Genomic DNA, 17,091 nt, shown 5'->3' with positions numbered 1-17,091 from the left:
TCACATGTTGCACAATGAGATGTAAGCAGGGGATCATGTGTACATTCCTGCAACTTCCTGTTTGTAAAAAATATATTTTTATTAGTATTTATTTAATATACTAACAGCATTTAATGATTAATATTTATAAATTAAGATTCCTAATAAATGACACTAGAATAAGCACACATTTGATTGGTAAATCATAGTGTAACGACCTGGAATGACACTTTATGTGTGGTGTTGGAGTTGTCCGACTTTTTGTGTGGCTGTAAACGCATCACTGGCTAAGTGCCATATGTGCAAGTGTTGGCGCACGTGAGAGAGCGAGCGGCTGCTGTTGATATAACAAAGTTGCTTTTGGTCTGGTTTGTACTGCAGAAAATGACCAGTTTTGCTAGATATCATTTGTTTACTAATGTTTTGGTGATGTGTTTATGGCCGACAGTAAAGAGTTTTGCTCTGTAAAGTGATGGATGGAATTCATGTCCTCAAAGCGTCTCGACAGACGTTACAATATTTGAACAATGATGACGAAAACGGTTTTCTCTGTCGTGTCCGTGTCGTGTCGAAAATTGTTATGCGCTTATTTTTTTATTTGATTTTGTGCATGGCATAGATTTGCCGTGCGCAGAGGACGCTTGAGCAGTGCGCAATTGCACATGCGCGCTCCTGAGAGGGAACGTTGCTGTCAATTCTCTTATATACTCTTTCATTCTAGACTTCTAGAGTGTTTGATTATCCCATCACTCTAAATGTATAGACTATAAAGTTCACAAACATAAAGAGGGATCCTAGTGGGCCAGGCCAATCTTTCCTTATCTCTAAACTAAAACTGGGGAAATGTGTAGTGTTCTGGGTTTCAGACATGATTTTGTATAAGAATTACTTGAGGAAGAAAAGGCCTGGTTAGACTTTGTGTATGTAGTGTGTGCCTTTCTTGGTTTACATCTATGCTGTTATTATGCTGTTTGTTACTTATGTATGTTATGTTGCAGCTATTTAAAATAGTTTTGTCAATTTGTTCTGGCCAGAAACAAATTGGCCTTTGTAACATATCTTTGTCTTTGTGTGTTGTATGTAGACCACATGGCTTAGCAGAGTTCAGTGATACAAATGTATGTCAAGTTGATCAACAGATTGTATTATTCTCCAGTGCAATAACAGTACTGAAATGAAGGCTAAAAGGGCATTAATTGGAGCTTTAAAAAAGAAAAGAAAAAAGAAGTAACTAAATAGTTACTTTTCACAGTAACGCATTACTTTTTGGTGTAAGTAACTGAGTTAGTAACTGAGTTACTTTTGAAATGAAGTAACTAGTAACTGTAACTAGTTACTGCTTTTCAGTAACTAACCCAACACTGTATATATATATATACATATATATATAGATATATGTATATATTAAATATATATATATATATATGTATATATATATATATATATATGTATATATATATATATACATATATATATATATATATATATATATATATATATATATATATATATATATATATATATATATATGTATATAAAACATTATTTTATTTCAAGGCAAAGGCTCCAAAGCACGCATGCATATATATATATATATATATATATATATATATATATATATATATATATATATATATATATATATATATATATATATATATATATATATCTGTCTATCTGTGTTGGCCCTGCGATGAGGTGGCGACTTGTCCAGGGTGTACCCCGCCTTCCGCCCGATTGTAGCTGAGATAGGCTCCAGCGCCCCCCGCGACCCCAAAGGGAATAAGCGGTAGAAAATGGATGGATGGATGGATATATATATATATATATATATGTATATATATATATTAAATATATATATATATATTAAATATATATACATATATATATATATACATATATATATATATATATATATATATATATATATGTATATAAAACATTATTTTATTTCAAGGCAAAGGCTCCAAAGCACGCATGCATATATATATATATATATATATATATATATATATATATATATATATATATATATATATATATATATATACATATATATATACATATATATATATATATATATATATATATATATATATATATATATATATATATATATATATATATATATATATATATGCATGCTTTGGAGCCTTTGCCTTGAAATAAAATAATGTTTGCCTTGGTGCCCTTCTAACTTGCCTTGGTGCCCTAAAATATGAGCCTTCCTTTAAGGCAACACTTGCCTTGACCTTAAAAAGTAAAAATTTGAGGCCTGGACATGTGTAAGTAGTCACAACTACCTGGGGTCACTTTGTATTACAAAAAGAGATCGGCACTGTCGTCTAAAAAAGGCAAATAAGCGTGTTTGTTTAACGAACTGGTTAAAGGAAGAGTAGATGTAAATGGAGCACACATTTAACTTGTTTATGTCTTATATATTTCAAAATGTGCACTCAAATCGTACTCTAAAGATTTGCAAGCTTTGAGCAAATCAAAGACTTTCAGGAAGTAAAAGGTTTAAAAATGTTCCTGGATGACATTCTGACAATCAAATTGCATTTATGTTTTGTTTGACCAGTCGTTTTACTGCCCTGTTACAGACACAGTTTGGCAACTATTAAGGAATGTAAATAAACATTTACACAATATAACTTATTTCACAACGTATATATCTGCAGCTTATAGTCTGGTGCAGAATTTCTATGGGAAAATATGTTTTTCTTCTAAAAATTGAGTGGCTTATATTCTGGTGCGCTCTATAGCCCGAAAATGACGGTAGTTGACAATAATAGTTTATTTATGATCATATTTATAAAAACAAATCTTGTTTGTGACGTTCCACGTCCCAAGAGCTAGCTTCTGTAGCCGAGGATCGGACCGCCAAGTGCCCTGCCCTCGGCTGCCGCCCAGCTCACATCGCACCCGACCTCTATGACCCCTACTATGGGTGGTGAGCCCATTGGAGGGGGGACCCACGTTGCCTCTTCGGGCTGTGCCCGGCCGGGCCCCATGGGGACACGCCCGGCCACCAGGGGGGGGAAGGAGCCTGAGCTAGTGCGCGAGGTGGAGAAGTTCCGGCTAGATATAGTCGGACTCACTTCGACGCACAGCAAGGGCTCTGGAACCAGTTCTCTCGAGAGGGGCTGGACTCTCTTCCACTCTGGCGTTGCCGGCAGTGAGAGGCGACGGGCTGGGGTGGCAATTCTTGTTTCCCCCCGGCTCAGAGCCTGTACGTTGGAGTTCAACCCGGTGGACAAGAGGGTAGCTTCCCTCCGCCTTCGGGTGGGGGAACGGGTCCTGACTGTGGTTTGCGCTTACGCGCCAAACCGCAGCTCAGAGTACCCACCCTTTTTGGATTCACTCGAGGGAGTACTTGAGAGTGCTCCCCCGGGTGATTCCCTCGTTCTACTGGGGGACTTCAATGCTCATGTTGGCAGCGACAGTGAAACCTGGAGAGGCGTGATTGGGAAGAATGGCTGCCCGGATCTGAACCCGAGCGGTGTTATGTTATTGGACTTTTGTGCCTGTCACAGATTGTCCATAACGAACACCATGTTCAAACATAAGGGTGTCCATATGTGCACTTGGCACCAGGACACCCTAGGCCGCAGTTCCATGATCGACTTTGTAGTTGTGTCATCGGATTTGCGGCCTCATGTTTTGGACACTCGGGTGAAGAGAGGGGCGGAGCTTTCTACCGATCACCACCTGGTGGTGAGTTGGCTGCGATGGTGGGGGAGGATGCCGGACAGACCTGGCAGGCCCAAACGCATTGTGAGGGTTTGCTGGGAACGTCTGGCAGAGTCTCCTGTCAGAGAGAGTTCCAATTCCCACCTCCGGAAGAACTTTGAACATGTCACGAGAGAGGTGCTGGACATTGAGTCCGAATGGACCATGTTCCGCGCCTCTATTGTCGAGGCGGCTGATTGGAGCTGTGGCCGCAAGGTAGTTGGTGCTTGTCGTGGCGGTAATCCTAGAACCCGTTGGTGGACCCCGGCGGTGAGGGATGCCGTCAAGCTGAAGAAGGAGTCCTATCGGGTTCTTTTGGCTCATAGGACTCCTGAGGCAGCGGACAGGTACCGACAGGCCAAGCGGTGTGCGGCTTCAGCGGTCGCAGAGGCAAAAACTCGGACATGGGAGGCCATGGAAAACGACTTCCGGACGGCTTCGAAGCAATTCTGGACCACCATCCGCCGCCTCAGGAAGGGAAAGCAGTGCACTATCAACACCGTGTATGGCGAGGATGGTGTTCTGCTGACCTCGACTGCGGATGTTGTGGATCGGTGGAGGGAATACTTCAAAGACCTCCTCAATCCCACCAACACGTCTTCCTATGAGGAAGCAGTGCCTGGGGAGTCTGTGGTGGGCTCTCCTATTTCTGGGGCTGAGGTTGCTGAGGTAGTTAAAAAGCTCCTCGGTGGCAAGGCCCCGGGGGTAGATGAGATCCGCCCGGAGTTCCTTAAGGCTCTGGATGCTGTGGGGCTGTCTTGGTTGACAAGACTCTGCAGCATCGCGTGGACATCGGGGGCGGTACCACTGGATTGGCAGACCGGGGTGGTGGTTCCTCTCTTTAAGAAGGGGAACCGGAGGGTGTGTTCTAACTATCGTGGGATCACACTCCTCAGCCTTCCCGGTAAGGTCTATTCAGGTGTACTGGAGAGGAGGCTACGCCGGATAGTCGAACCTCGGATTCAGGAGGAACAGTGTGGTTTTCGTCCTGGTCGTGGAACTGTGGACCAGCTCTATACTCTCGGCAGGGTCCTTGAGGGTGCATGGGAGTTTGCCCAACCAGTCTACATGTGTTTTGTGGACTTGGAGAAGGCATTCGACCGTGTCCCTCGGGAAGTCCTGTGGGGAGTGCTCAGAGAGTATGGGGTATCGGACTGTCTGATTGTGGCAGTCCGCTCCCTGTATGATCAGTGCCAGAGCTTGGTCCGCATTGCCGGTAGTAAGTCGGACACGTTTCCAGTGAGGGTTGGACTCCGCCAAGGCTGCCCTTTGTCACCGATTCTGTTCATAACTTTTATGGACAGCATTTCTAGGCGCAGTCATGGCGTTGAGGGGATCTGGTTTGGTGGCTACAGGATTAGGTCTCTGCTTTTTGCGGATGATGTGGTCCTGATGGCTTCATCTGGCCAGGATCTTCAGCTCTCACTGGATCGGTTCGCAGCTGAGTGTGAAGCGACTGGGATGAGAATCAGCACCTCCAAGTCCGAGTCCATGGTTCTCGCCCGGAAAAGGGTGGAGTGCCATCTCCAGGTTGGGGAGGAGATCTTGCCCCAAGTGGAGGAGTTCAAGTACCTCGGAGTCTTGTTCACGAGTGAGGGAAGAGTGGATCGTGAGATCGACAGGCGGATCGGTGCGGCGTCTTCAGTAATGCGGACGCTGTATCGATCCGTTGTGGTGAAGAAGGAGCTGAGCCGGAAGGCAAAGCTTTCAATTTACCGGTCGATCTACGTTCCCATCCTCACCTATGGTCATGAGCTTTGGGTTATGACCGAAAGGACAAGATCACGGGTACAAGCGGCCGAAATGAGTTTCCTCCGCCGGGTGGCGGGGCTCTCCCTTAGAGATAGGGTGAGAAGCTCTGCCATCCGGGAGGAGCTCAAAGTAAAGCCGCTGCTCCTCCACATCGAGAGGAGCCAGATGAGGTGGTTCGGGCATCTGGTCAGGATGCCACCCGAACGCCTCCCTAGGAAGGTGTTTAGGGCACGTCCGACCGGTAGGAGGCCGCGGGGAAGACCCAGGACACGTTGGGAAGACTATGTCTCCCGGCTGGCCTGGGAACGCCTCGGGGTCCCACAGGAAGAGCTGGACGAAGTGGCTGGGGAGAGGGAAGTCTGGGCTTCCCTGCTTAGGCTGCTGCCCCCGCGACCCGACCTCAGATAAGCGGAAGAAGATGGATGGATGGATGGATGGATCTTGTTTGTTTTGATATACAGGGAGGTTATAGAACACTGGTTATCTTTTTTTGGCGTATATTTACCTCTTGGCAGCTGATACTGATATTTAAATAATGAAGTTGCACACTCATCTTAAATACTTGACACATTTTTTGCATTAAAGTAGTATATTTAGAAGTATATGGGTTCATTTTTTATTTTTTTGATCGTAAAAATGTTGGTATGGTAACATCCCTACCACAGTCTCTTCTGCACATATATGCAATTATATTGTATTACTTGAATAATTATAAGACATAGCAAATACTGTCAATCATTTTTGAGCAAATCAAAGACTTTCAGTGAGTAAAAGGTTTACAAATGTTCCTGGATGACATTCTGACAATCAAATTACTATTAAAAACTTAGACTTTTTCTGTATAAAATGGTTCAAGTCAGTGAAAAAATGTTTATAGTTTAAATAAGGATTTAAAAAAATCTATGTTATTTCTTTCTTTTATGTTTTCTTTAAAGTCAACAACGATACAATGTCAGGCAGAGATGTTATATTTTTAATTTTATAGACAAAATATGCTATTTGTGGTCACGGAGGAGAGTGAGAGGGGGCGTGAAATGTTTTCTTCCTCCTCGGGGGCGCGTAACAGAAAATTAAATGAGCAGCACTGTACTATTGGGAGGTATGCAATCTCTGAGTGCTTTTTCTAATTATTATTATGGTGGTATTTATGATTAAATAAGGCAAGTGAATGTAATAAAATCCTCACAATGAAGTCAAGCATATAGACAAAACTCTTGCTTTTTTAAAAATCTTTATTTGAATAACAATGTCATATAAAAAGAAAGAAAACAAAACAAACGTTACTTGAAGGGGAACTGCACTTTTTTATACACACTGCAAGTATAATGTATAATGTAGAAACAGACACCTTCATAACAATATGTAATATGTACAATATACACTCTGCAAGTATAATGTATAATGTAGAAACAGACACCTTCATAACAATATGTAATATGTACAATATACACTCTGCAAGTATAATGTATAATGTAGAAACAGACACCTTCATAACAATATGTAGTATGTACAATATACACACTGCAAGTATATATACAGTATAATGTAGTAACAGACACCTTCATTACAATATGTAATATGTACAATATACACACTGCAAGTATATATAGAATGTAGAAACAGACACCTTCATAACAATATGTAATATGTACAATATACACACTGCAAGTATGTATATAATGTAGTAACAGACACCTTCATAACAATATGTAATATGTACAATATACACACTGCAAGTATGTATATAATGTAGTAACAGACACCTTCATAACAATATGTAATATGTTTTAAATACACACTGAAAATATATATATAATGTAGTAACAGCCACATTCATAACAATATGTAACATGTACAATATTTACCGTATTTTAGTTATTTTAATCATTGCCGGAACTAATTATTTGGCGCATTTATTTCCGTTTCCATAGCAGCGCACGTTTGACTTCTGGCAACAAACCCTTCCGGATACAAAACGTTTGTATGTGTTTTTATTATTGGCAGATTGGGTAATATACAACAAAGACGACTATTTTTGGACAAGTGAGGATTCACAACCTTATATTTTTGAAGTTGAATATACTGAGGATGAACTACTGCTTGTAGAAGCCAGCATGAAGGAAGGGTGAAACATTGGAGCAGACAGAAGCCGAGAGAGTGAGATGAAAGTGACTCAAAGCTGCAAAATATGGAATTTGAAGCCATGCTATTTTGACATAAATGGAGTGCTTACCCAAATAAACCGGGAAAAACGTCCCAGGCCAGCTGGGCCAAACACACAGCTGTCCATCGAGTGAGTCACTCTATATTGATCATGATACACGCACCACGTCATGCGTGTTATTACAACTAGCTAGCTGTGTACAAACAAAACATAAAATAATACTTTACATATAATGTAATATGATTGTTCATGTTTTTCAGTCAGTACAGATTGGTGTCTTATCGCAGTGTTGTGCGTTACAAACTCAAACGCGTTTCGTGCTGACGTAGAAGCTAGCTTATCTATTGCCGTAATTAGCTTTTACGGCTAATACCGTAGCACGCCGATGTGCTATTATGCTATAAACAGAGTTCATCAGTGACTTCAGTCTAAACGCAATGTGACCCGAATGTGACTTTTTTTTCCACCAGCTTTAGGCGAGCTACGTCACTCGTGTGCGCCGGGAAAGACGCAGTCGCCAGCGGAAGTGGATACTTCATTGCAACATCTGGTTTCGGTTAGCAAAGTCTATTTAAAACGACCACATTTTCGGTGCATCACTTGTGAATAGTACGCAAATAATAGGCTCTATGTAATATATGAATATATATTTTGATTCCGAATAAATATTGATTGTTGAAAGACCGTAAGTGGTGTATTTTGTGATGATCCGTTGCCTGGATCATGTTTTGTTCTATTAGTTTGACTCCCTCAGTTCTGTTTTCAGCACCCCTGGGTTTGTGTTTTGGTTACCATGGGTGCTGATTAATTTCACCGGCCTCTGTTCGGGATGCTCACCTGCTCCTGGGCACTAATCAGAGAGCTACTCATTCCTGTTTTTCGCCACACACTCTCTGGCTGTCTTATTTGTTTACATGCAGCAAGTTACAGTAGGTCGTTTATCCTTTGGCTCTCTGAGCTAAGCTTTGCCTTATGCTTTTCTTGATAGCTATTCCGTTAGCTCCCCGTGCTATCGGCACGCTGTATTTTTGTATTTCGAACGATTTATGGACAATAAATAATTTTCTTACCTGCACCCTGTATCCGGGGTTCCGTCTGCATCTTGGGAGAACGATCCATGCATAAACATGGCGACCACATCGTAACAGTATTTGCTCACATTGTTGAAAAATAAAGCTAACGTAGATCCACGCCGATGTCCACGTCAGTCATAAAAATATTACAACCCTCCCAAATATATTAAACTATATACTGTACATCCATACATACATTATATTACTTTATTTCGATGTAAAAACACCCATTTTTAAGGTGTTGCAACTTGTATTTTATTTTGTAGCAGTAGCAACTTCCTCCTGGTCAACTTCCTTTGTTTTCACTTTATCGAAGTGCACATGAAAGTGACGTCGAGGCCACATTGGGGCCACATTGGGGCCTGTGCGCGTTTACACTGGAGTCTGATAAAGATCACATTGTACTTGCAGTGTAAACAGTCAGCTGGAAAAAATTGGGTCTCCTAAAAATCAGAGTGCTGGAAAATGTGGCGATAATACTCCTTGATTTTATTAAATCCACTATTTTTTCATGACATCCGTGGCTCACTAGTGCAACAACACCGCCGGAAATGTCTCCCATGACAAACCGTCCGACCGGAACTCTCTAATAACTAAAGTTCCTTGGGTGAATAATAACAACTCACTACACCGGTATGTTTTAGCGCTTCCATAGCGAATATACTGACAGATATGTTAGAAGTCGGTGCTACTTTATACTAAACATGTCAACAGCGGAGGATGAATGTCCCATAAGAAGAAGATAGAGAAAAAGAAGGAGCTTATTGATGACAATATGGCGCAAATGTTCAGGATTTATGCAGATCCCAAACACACATCAGCAGGTACCAGAAGGTAAGAAAAGTTGCTTTTGCATAATATTGCGAAACAAAACGCCAGATAATACGTATAATAGGTGCCATTTTGGGGTCCTTATACACACACCATAATAACGCCGTATATTGAAGCACAGTACGTCTGACTATGGTAGCCGTAATGCTCCGACAACCCATCAAGCCGTGCGACTTCATAGCTTACCAAAGTCGTACTAAAACATTTTGGCATATTTTTGAGCGCCGTGTGTAATGTTCTATATTCTCAATGGAACTTTTCAAATTTTGGTGTTGCTTACTGGTGACATCTTGCAGTCCACACGTATCTCTTATGTGTGACTGCAATCTACTGGTCACACTCATCATTACACAATGTACCAATCAAAATAGCTCCGTGGTCGGTAAGCACACCCAGATTTATTCCGTACATAAGGCGCACCAGGTTTTTTGAGGAAATGAAAGGATTTTAAGTGTGCCTTATAGTCGGAAATATACGGTCAGCTACACTATATTGCCAAAAGTATTCGGCCACCCATCCAAATGATGAGAGTCAGGTGTCCTAATCACTTGGCCCGGCCACAGGTGTATAAAATCAAGCACTTAGGCATGGAGACTGTTTCTACAAACATTTGTGAAAGAATCGTCCGCTTTCAGTGATTTCCAGCGTGGAACTGTCATAGGATGCCACCTGTGCAACAAATCCAGTCGTGAAATTTCCTCGCTCTTAAATATTCCAAAGTCAACTGTCGGCTTTATTATAAGAAAATGGAAGAGTTTGGGAACAACAGCAACTCAGCCACCAAGTGGTAGGCGACGTAAACTGACACAGAGGGGTCAGCGGATGCTGAAGTGCATAGTGCAAAGACTTTCTGCACAGTCAGTTGCTACAGAGCTCCAAACTTCATGTGACTTTCCAATTAGCCCACGTACAGTATGCAGAGAAATTCATGGAATGGGTTTCCATGGCCGAGCAGCTGCATCTAAGCCATACATCACCAAGTCTAATGCAAAACGTTGGATGTAGTGGTGTAAAGCACATCGCCACTGGACTCTAGAGCAGTAGAGACGCCTTTTCTGGACTGATGAATCACGCTTTTCCATCTGGCAATCTGATGGACAAGTCTGGGTTCGGAGGTTGCCAGGAGAACGGTACATTTCGGACTGCATTGTCCCGAGTGTGAAATTTGGTGGATGTGGAATTATGGTGTGGGGTTGTTTTTCAGAAGTTGGGCTTGGCCCCTTAGTTCCGTTGAAAGGAACTTTGAATGCTCCAGGATACCAAAACAATTTTGGACAATTCCATGCTTTCAACCTTGTGGGAACAGTTTGGAGATGGCCCCTTCCTCTTCCAACATGTCAGTGCACAAAGAAAGGTCTATAAAGACATGGATGACAGAGTCTGGTGTGGATGAACTTGACTGGCCTGCACAGAGTCCTGACCTGAACCCGATAGAATGCCTTTGGGATGAATTAGAACAGAGACTGAGAGCCAGGCCTTCTCCACCAACATCAGTGTGTGACCTCACCAATGCGCTTTTGGAAGAATGGCGGAAAAATCCTATAAACACACTCCGCAACCTTGTGGACAGCCTTCCCAGAAGAGTTGAAGCTGTAATAGCTGCAAAAGGTGGACCCACATCATATTGAACCCTATGGGTTAGGAATGGGATGGCACTTCAAGTTCATATGTGAGTCAAGGCAGGTGACCAAATACTTTTGGCAATATAGTGTATGTTTTAAGCAAAGGCTCCGTGGTATAAATTGCAAGTCCAGGAAGTGGCGTGGAGCGATCGTATATTTGAAATATAGGCCATATATTCCTCACAAGCTTTTACTATCCATGACTCTTCTTTCTTCCTCTCCACCCGCACCTTCTCCTCAGAGCCCTGCTGGACCCAATTAGAGAAGCTACGCCCCCACCTAGCGCCTCATCAGTCACATGGTCTCATTAGCATGATAGCCATTCAAAAAAAGTTCCTTTAATGCCGCCTTTAGATCTTGGTTTTGATCTTTTAGCATGGCAGGACTGGAGAAGTGACGCTAATGAAAAAGCTGACATGGCGTTAAGCTGGTAGGGGGCCGTCCATCATCATGATTTAAACAACAACGTGTCGCAGGGACGCACCTGAGTGCTTCCAGCGCGGCGTGAGTGAAGGCCGCGCTCTCTGAATGGGCGATGTGTCGTGAATAATGTCGGCCGTGTTCCTCCGGCGCGGGCGGCGAGTGCAGTTTGCGCATCAATTGTGCACCGAGGTGGAAAAGTAGGCTCCGGCTTGACAGTGTCAGCCCGTCGGAGGAAAGTGCTTTCTCAAATTGCTGGGCTTTGGAAGTGGACAGGTGAGATCCACCTGAGGGGCTACAGCTTTATTTGACATTCTCAAGGTGTGTAAGAGAGCGGGACAAGAGAGTGTGTGTGTGTGTTTGTGTGTGTGTGTGTGTGTGTGTGTGTGTGTGTGTCAATCCCACCTCTTTTGCTTGCAATGCTGCGCTGGAGAATCTGCTCCACCCTCCCTGCCATGTCCGACATGTTCTGGGCTATGGCCTGGATCCGCTCCACCAACCCTATCGGCTGAAACCTGACACACACACACACACACACACACACACACACACACACACACACACACACACACACACACACACACACACACACACACACATTCTTGAATTTGATACCTTCTTGAGACATAAAATGACTCCCTCTTTAGGACCACCTTTTCTAGATATATAAAGAAGTGTATTTACAACATTAATATTATATGCACATATTAAGAAGAAAAACTTATAAAATTGTGACTTTTGTCGAGTAAAATGACGACTCTTTTCATAAAATTGCCAACATTTTAAGCTTTTCTTGTAAAATTGCGACTGTTATTGAGTACAATTTCAACTTTTGTCATAATATTGCACAAATGTTCAGTTTTTCTTGTGACTTTTTGAACTTGCGTTGAGTAAAATGACGACTTTTATTATAATACTGCCAAAATTCTAAGAAATGTTTAAAACTTTGGCAATGTTATAATAATAATCAGAATTTTACTTGGCAAAATGATGACAAAAGTAATTATTTTACTCCAAAAATTGCACTGTGTCATGTCTGTGTAATCATGTTTTGTTTTAAGTCATGTTTTGTTTAGTTATAGGACTCTTTAGTTTCTGTCTTTTCACTCCCTTGTCTTGTTTCCATGATTACCCCATTAGTTTCACCTGTTCCACGTTTGGACTCATTGTGCACTATTGATTGTCACCATAGCAACCCATTAGTTTTCACCTGTCACGTCACGCACCTGTTTCACGTCTTGAGTCACGCACCTGTTTTCGTTAATCATGTCTGTAGTATTTAAGTTCAGTGTTTTTCAGTTTGTCTTTCTGACGACCTCCCCGCATTTATGCCCCCGGTCACACTCTGTCCACCTCTGCGCACTTCATGTCCATGCCAAGTAAGTTTTTGTTTATTAAGCCACAGTTAGTGTTTGTTTAATTGTTCATAGTTTCTGCCAATGCGCAAGTTTTGTGTTTATAGTCTAGTTTTTGTACCTCCGCTCCTGTGCGCGCTTTTCGTTTATTCCTTTTTTTGATAGTTTAAATAATACCTTCAAGCCTTGACCAGTCCAATTCACTTGCACCTCGGGAGAACAAACCAAGCCATAGTCCTAGTCATGACAGATGTCGTCAGCTAAAAGTTCTCCCGCAAGATTGGAAGAAGGAACGTGGGAGGTCCTGCGCGCCATGGAAGCTGAGACGCTCCGCTATTCCCCCACGGAGCGCAAGGATCTCATGTGGGGTCCGACCGGCAAACTGGTGCCGATCAGCTCCGTTTGGCCCGGGGACGTTGGCGCGTCATCCCAGCCACGGAAGCGCCGCCAAAGGCGAGGGACGCCAGGAAGGACATCCGCGAGCCAGCGGGACACGCCGCTCCCACAAGCCCCGCCCCCTCCGGGCGGAAGCAAGCAACAGTCTGCCCGGCTTCCCCAGGATGACATCACAGCCCAGGATTTTTTTTTCAACTCTTTTTCTTTTGAACACCCGCCTCCAACAAAAGACTCTAATGGCATGACTTTGATCATTCATTATCAAAACATGTTTTTAGAAATCAGGTCTAATCAGTCCAAGCCACGTCCCAAATTGCATGCCCCGCCCCCCAAGACTCATGCCCCGCCCCCCAAGACTCAAGTCCCGCCCCCGTCACAATTTTTTTCTTTTTTTCCGCCCACACAACCCCAGGTGGGGGATAAAAAAACAAAACATTGTGGACAACTTAAAGGGGAAATTTCAGCCCCCCTCCAGACCTCCCTCCGCCCACCCCTAGAGAGAGTTCCAGACCGCAGGGAGCGCGTCTGGTATCCGCCCCTTGAGGGGGGGGCTGGGGTCGGGAGCTGTGTTGGTGGGGTGGCTCGGCATCACCATGCCAAGCCACAGCCTCCAGCACGGTCGCCACCACCAGTCTTCCGACCTGCCAAGCCACAACCTCAAGCACGACCACCACCACCGGTCTTTCACCATGCCAAGCCGCAACCCCCAGCTAGGCCACCTCCACCTGCTCCACGGCTAGCACCACGGCTAGCTGCTCCAAGGCTAGCACCTGTCGCTGCTCCAAGGCTAGCACCTGTCGCTGCTCCAAGGCTAGCACCTGTCGCTGCTCCACGGCTAGCACCTGTAGCTGCTCCACGGCTAGCACCTGTAGCTGCTCCACGGCTAGCACCAGACCCTCCACGCCAAGACCAAGACCCTCCACGACAAGTCCAAGACCAAGACCCTCCACGCCAAGTCCAAGACCAAGACCCTCCACGCCAAGTCCAAGACCAAGACCCTCCACGCCAAGTCCAAGACCAAGACCCTCCACGCCAAGTCCAAGACCAAGACCCTCCACGCCAAGTCCAAGACCAAGACCCTCCATGCCAAGTCCAAGACCAAGACCCTCCACGCCAAGTGCCGCCAGTCGCAGCTCCAAGACGCCAAGTGCCGCCAGTCGCAGCTCCAAGACGCCAAGTGCCGCCAGTCGCAGCTCCAAGACGCCAAGTGCCGCCAGTCGCAGCTCCAAGACGCCAAGTGCCGCCAGTCGCAGCTCCACGACGCCAAGTGCCGCCAGTCGCAGCTCCACGACGCCAAGTGCCGCCATGCCAAGACCAAGACCCGCCATGCCAAGACCAAGACCCGCCATGCCAAGACCAAGACCCGCCATGCCAAGACCAAGACCCGCCATGTCAAGACCAAGACCCGCCATGCCAAGACCAAGACCCGCCATGCCAAGACCAAGACCCGCCATGCCAAGACCAAGACCAAGACCAAGACCCACACCAAGACCCACACCAAGACCCACACCAAGACCAAGACCAAGACCAAGACCCACACCAAGACCAAGACCAAGACCAAGACCCGCCATGCCAAGACCAAGACCCGCCATGCCAAGACCAAGACCCACGCCAAGACCAAGACCTGCCATGCCAAGACCAAGACCAAGACCCGCCACGCCAAGACCAAGACCCACGCCAAGACCAAGACCCACGTCGAGCTTCGCCGCCTGACGCGCCACGCCGAGCTTCGCCGAGCTTCGCCGCCTGACTCACCACGCCAAGCCACGTCTGCCACGGATATGGCCGCTACCTGGTCGCCCGCCACGCCAAGTGCGCCCACCTCCCAGTCGGCCACGAATGTGGCCATTCCCTGGGCGCCCGCCTCGCCTGCTGCAGCGGCGTTCCACTCGCCGCCGCCACCTATCTCTGCCCCGGTGGATACGGGGACACGTGGTCTGGCGACCCACCGCCATGTCCCCCTCCCGCCCTCCCATGACTCTTGTTAATTTTTTTTATGGACATCTGGTATCTGTCTTTAAGGGAGGGGCTCTGTCATGTCTGTGTAATCATGTTTTGTTTTAAGTCATGTTTTGTTTAGTTATAGGACTCTTTAGTTTCTGTCTTTTCACTCCCTTGTCTTGTTTCCATGATTACCCCATTAGTTTCACCTGTTCCACGTTTGGACTCATTGTGCACTCTTGATTGTCACCATAGCAACCCATTAGTTTTCACCTGTCACGTCACGCACCTGTTTCACGTCTTGAGTCACGCACCTGTTTTCGTTAATCATGTCTGTAGTATTTAAGTTCAGTGTTTTTCAGTTTGTCTTTCTGACGACCTCCCCGCATTTATGCCCCCTGTCACACTCTGTTCACCTCTGCGCACTTCATGTCCATGCCAAGTAAGTTTTTGTTTATTAAGCCACAGTTAGTGTTTTGTTTAATTGTTCATAGTTTCTGCCAATGCGCAAGTTTTGTGTTTATAGTCTAGTTTTTGTACCTCCGGCCCTGTGCGCGCTTTTCGTTTATTCCTTTTTTTGATAGTTTAAATAAATCATGTACCCACCTTCAAGCCTTGACCAGTCCAATTCACTTGCACCTCGGGAGAACAAACCAAGCCATAGTCCTAGTCATGACACACTGTTTTACAAAAACAACAAAAACATTGGCAATATTTTGATAAAAGTCTGAATTTTGTATGACAAATGTCACCATTTTGCATAAAAAAGTAATAATTTTACATAAAAAAAGTAATAATTTTACGAGAAAATATTGCAATATTAAAGAAACGGAAATAATATGAAAAAAAAAAAGTCGACACATTGTGAGAAAAAGACTGCTTTTAGTTTTTTTTTGTTTTTGTTTTTGTTTTTTTGTAATTGGTTTTTAATCTTCATTATTTACTTCAAGTTATACAGTATGTCTCTATATACATATTTATTTAAACAATTTTAAAATAATTTTGGCCAAAGGGGGCACTTTTCAATTTCTTACACACATTTGTTATTTCATATTCCAGAGGGGGAGCACTTCAACTTTTTACACACAATTGTTGTTTCATATGTTGACCAGAGGGGGAGCACTTTTAAAAGCGACACACAGTCAATTTGAAAAATTCCTCCTTTTTGGGACCACCCTAACTTTGATAGATTTCACCACCAGGGGTGCAAATGAGACATTCTCTATTAGATGCAATGCTTTTCTGTTTTGGGACCACACAAATACACCTCCTCATATGGAAGCTACTTTTCCTTCTTGGTGTCTCAAGAAGGGTAGAAATACAAGAACACACACACACACACACACACACACACACACACACACACACACATTACTGTATTTGTTACCTTCTTGAGACCTGAGGAAAATGCCTCCCTCTTTAGGACCACCCTTTCTAGATATATAAAGATGTGTATTTCCAACATTAATAATATACACATACTTAGACTATGCACATATTAAGAAAAACTTGTTGGGAAAAATGAGTTGGAATTTCACAAGAAAAAGGTCACAATTTAACAAGAAAAACTTATAAAATTGTGACTTATGTCGAGTAAAATTACGACTCTTTTCATAAAATTGCCAAAATGTTAAGCTTTTCTTGTAAAATTGTGACTGTTATTGAGTACAATTCCAACTTTTGTCATAATATTGCACAAATGTTCAGTTTTTCTTGTCACATTTTGACTTGCGTTGAGTAAAATGATGACTTTTATTATAATACTGCCAAAATTCTAAGAAATGTTTAAAACTTTGGCAATGTTATAATAATAATGCAAATGAGAC

The 17,091-nt window shown here is 43.8% G+C and overlaps 1 protein-coding gene across 1 annotated transcript in view; it reads right to left on the bottom strand.

Annotated features, from left to right (window-relative positions):
• LOC133620255 (alpha-1,6-mannosylglycoprotein 6-beta-N-acetylglucosaminyltransferase B-like) overlaps nt 1-17,091 on the bottom strand; it is a 357,389-nt gene that overhangs the window by 141,134 nt on the left and 199,164 nt on the right. Inside the window, exon 5 of the mRNA XM_072915959.1 lies at nt 11,979-12,088. Coding sequence (XP_072772060.1) covers nt 11,979-12,088 — 110 coding nt within the window. The remainder of the gene's footprint in view (nt 1-11,978; nt 12,089-17,091) is intronic.

Source organism: Nerophis lumbriciformis, linkage group LG24 (assembly GCF_033978685.3).
Source record: "Nerophis lumbriciformis linkage group LG24, RoL_Nlum_v2.1, whole genome shotgun sequence".
In the NCBI taxonomy this organism is placed as follows: domain Eukaryota; kingdom Metazoa; phylum Chordata; class Actinopteri; order Syngnathiformes; family Syngnathidae; genus Nerophis; species Nerophis lumbriciformis.
The sequence above is the reverse complement of the archived record's forward strand: the minus strand, read 5'-3'. Positions and strand labels throughout refer to the sequence as shown.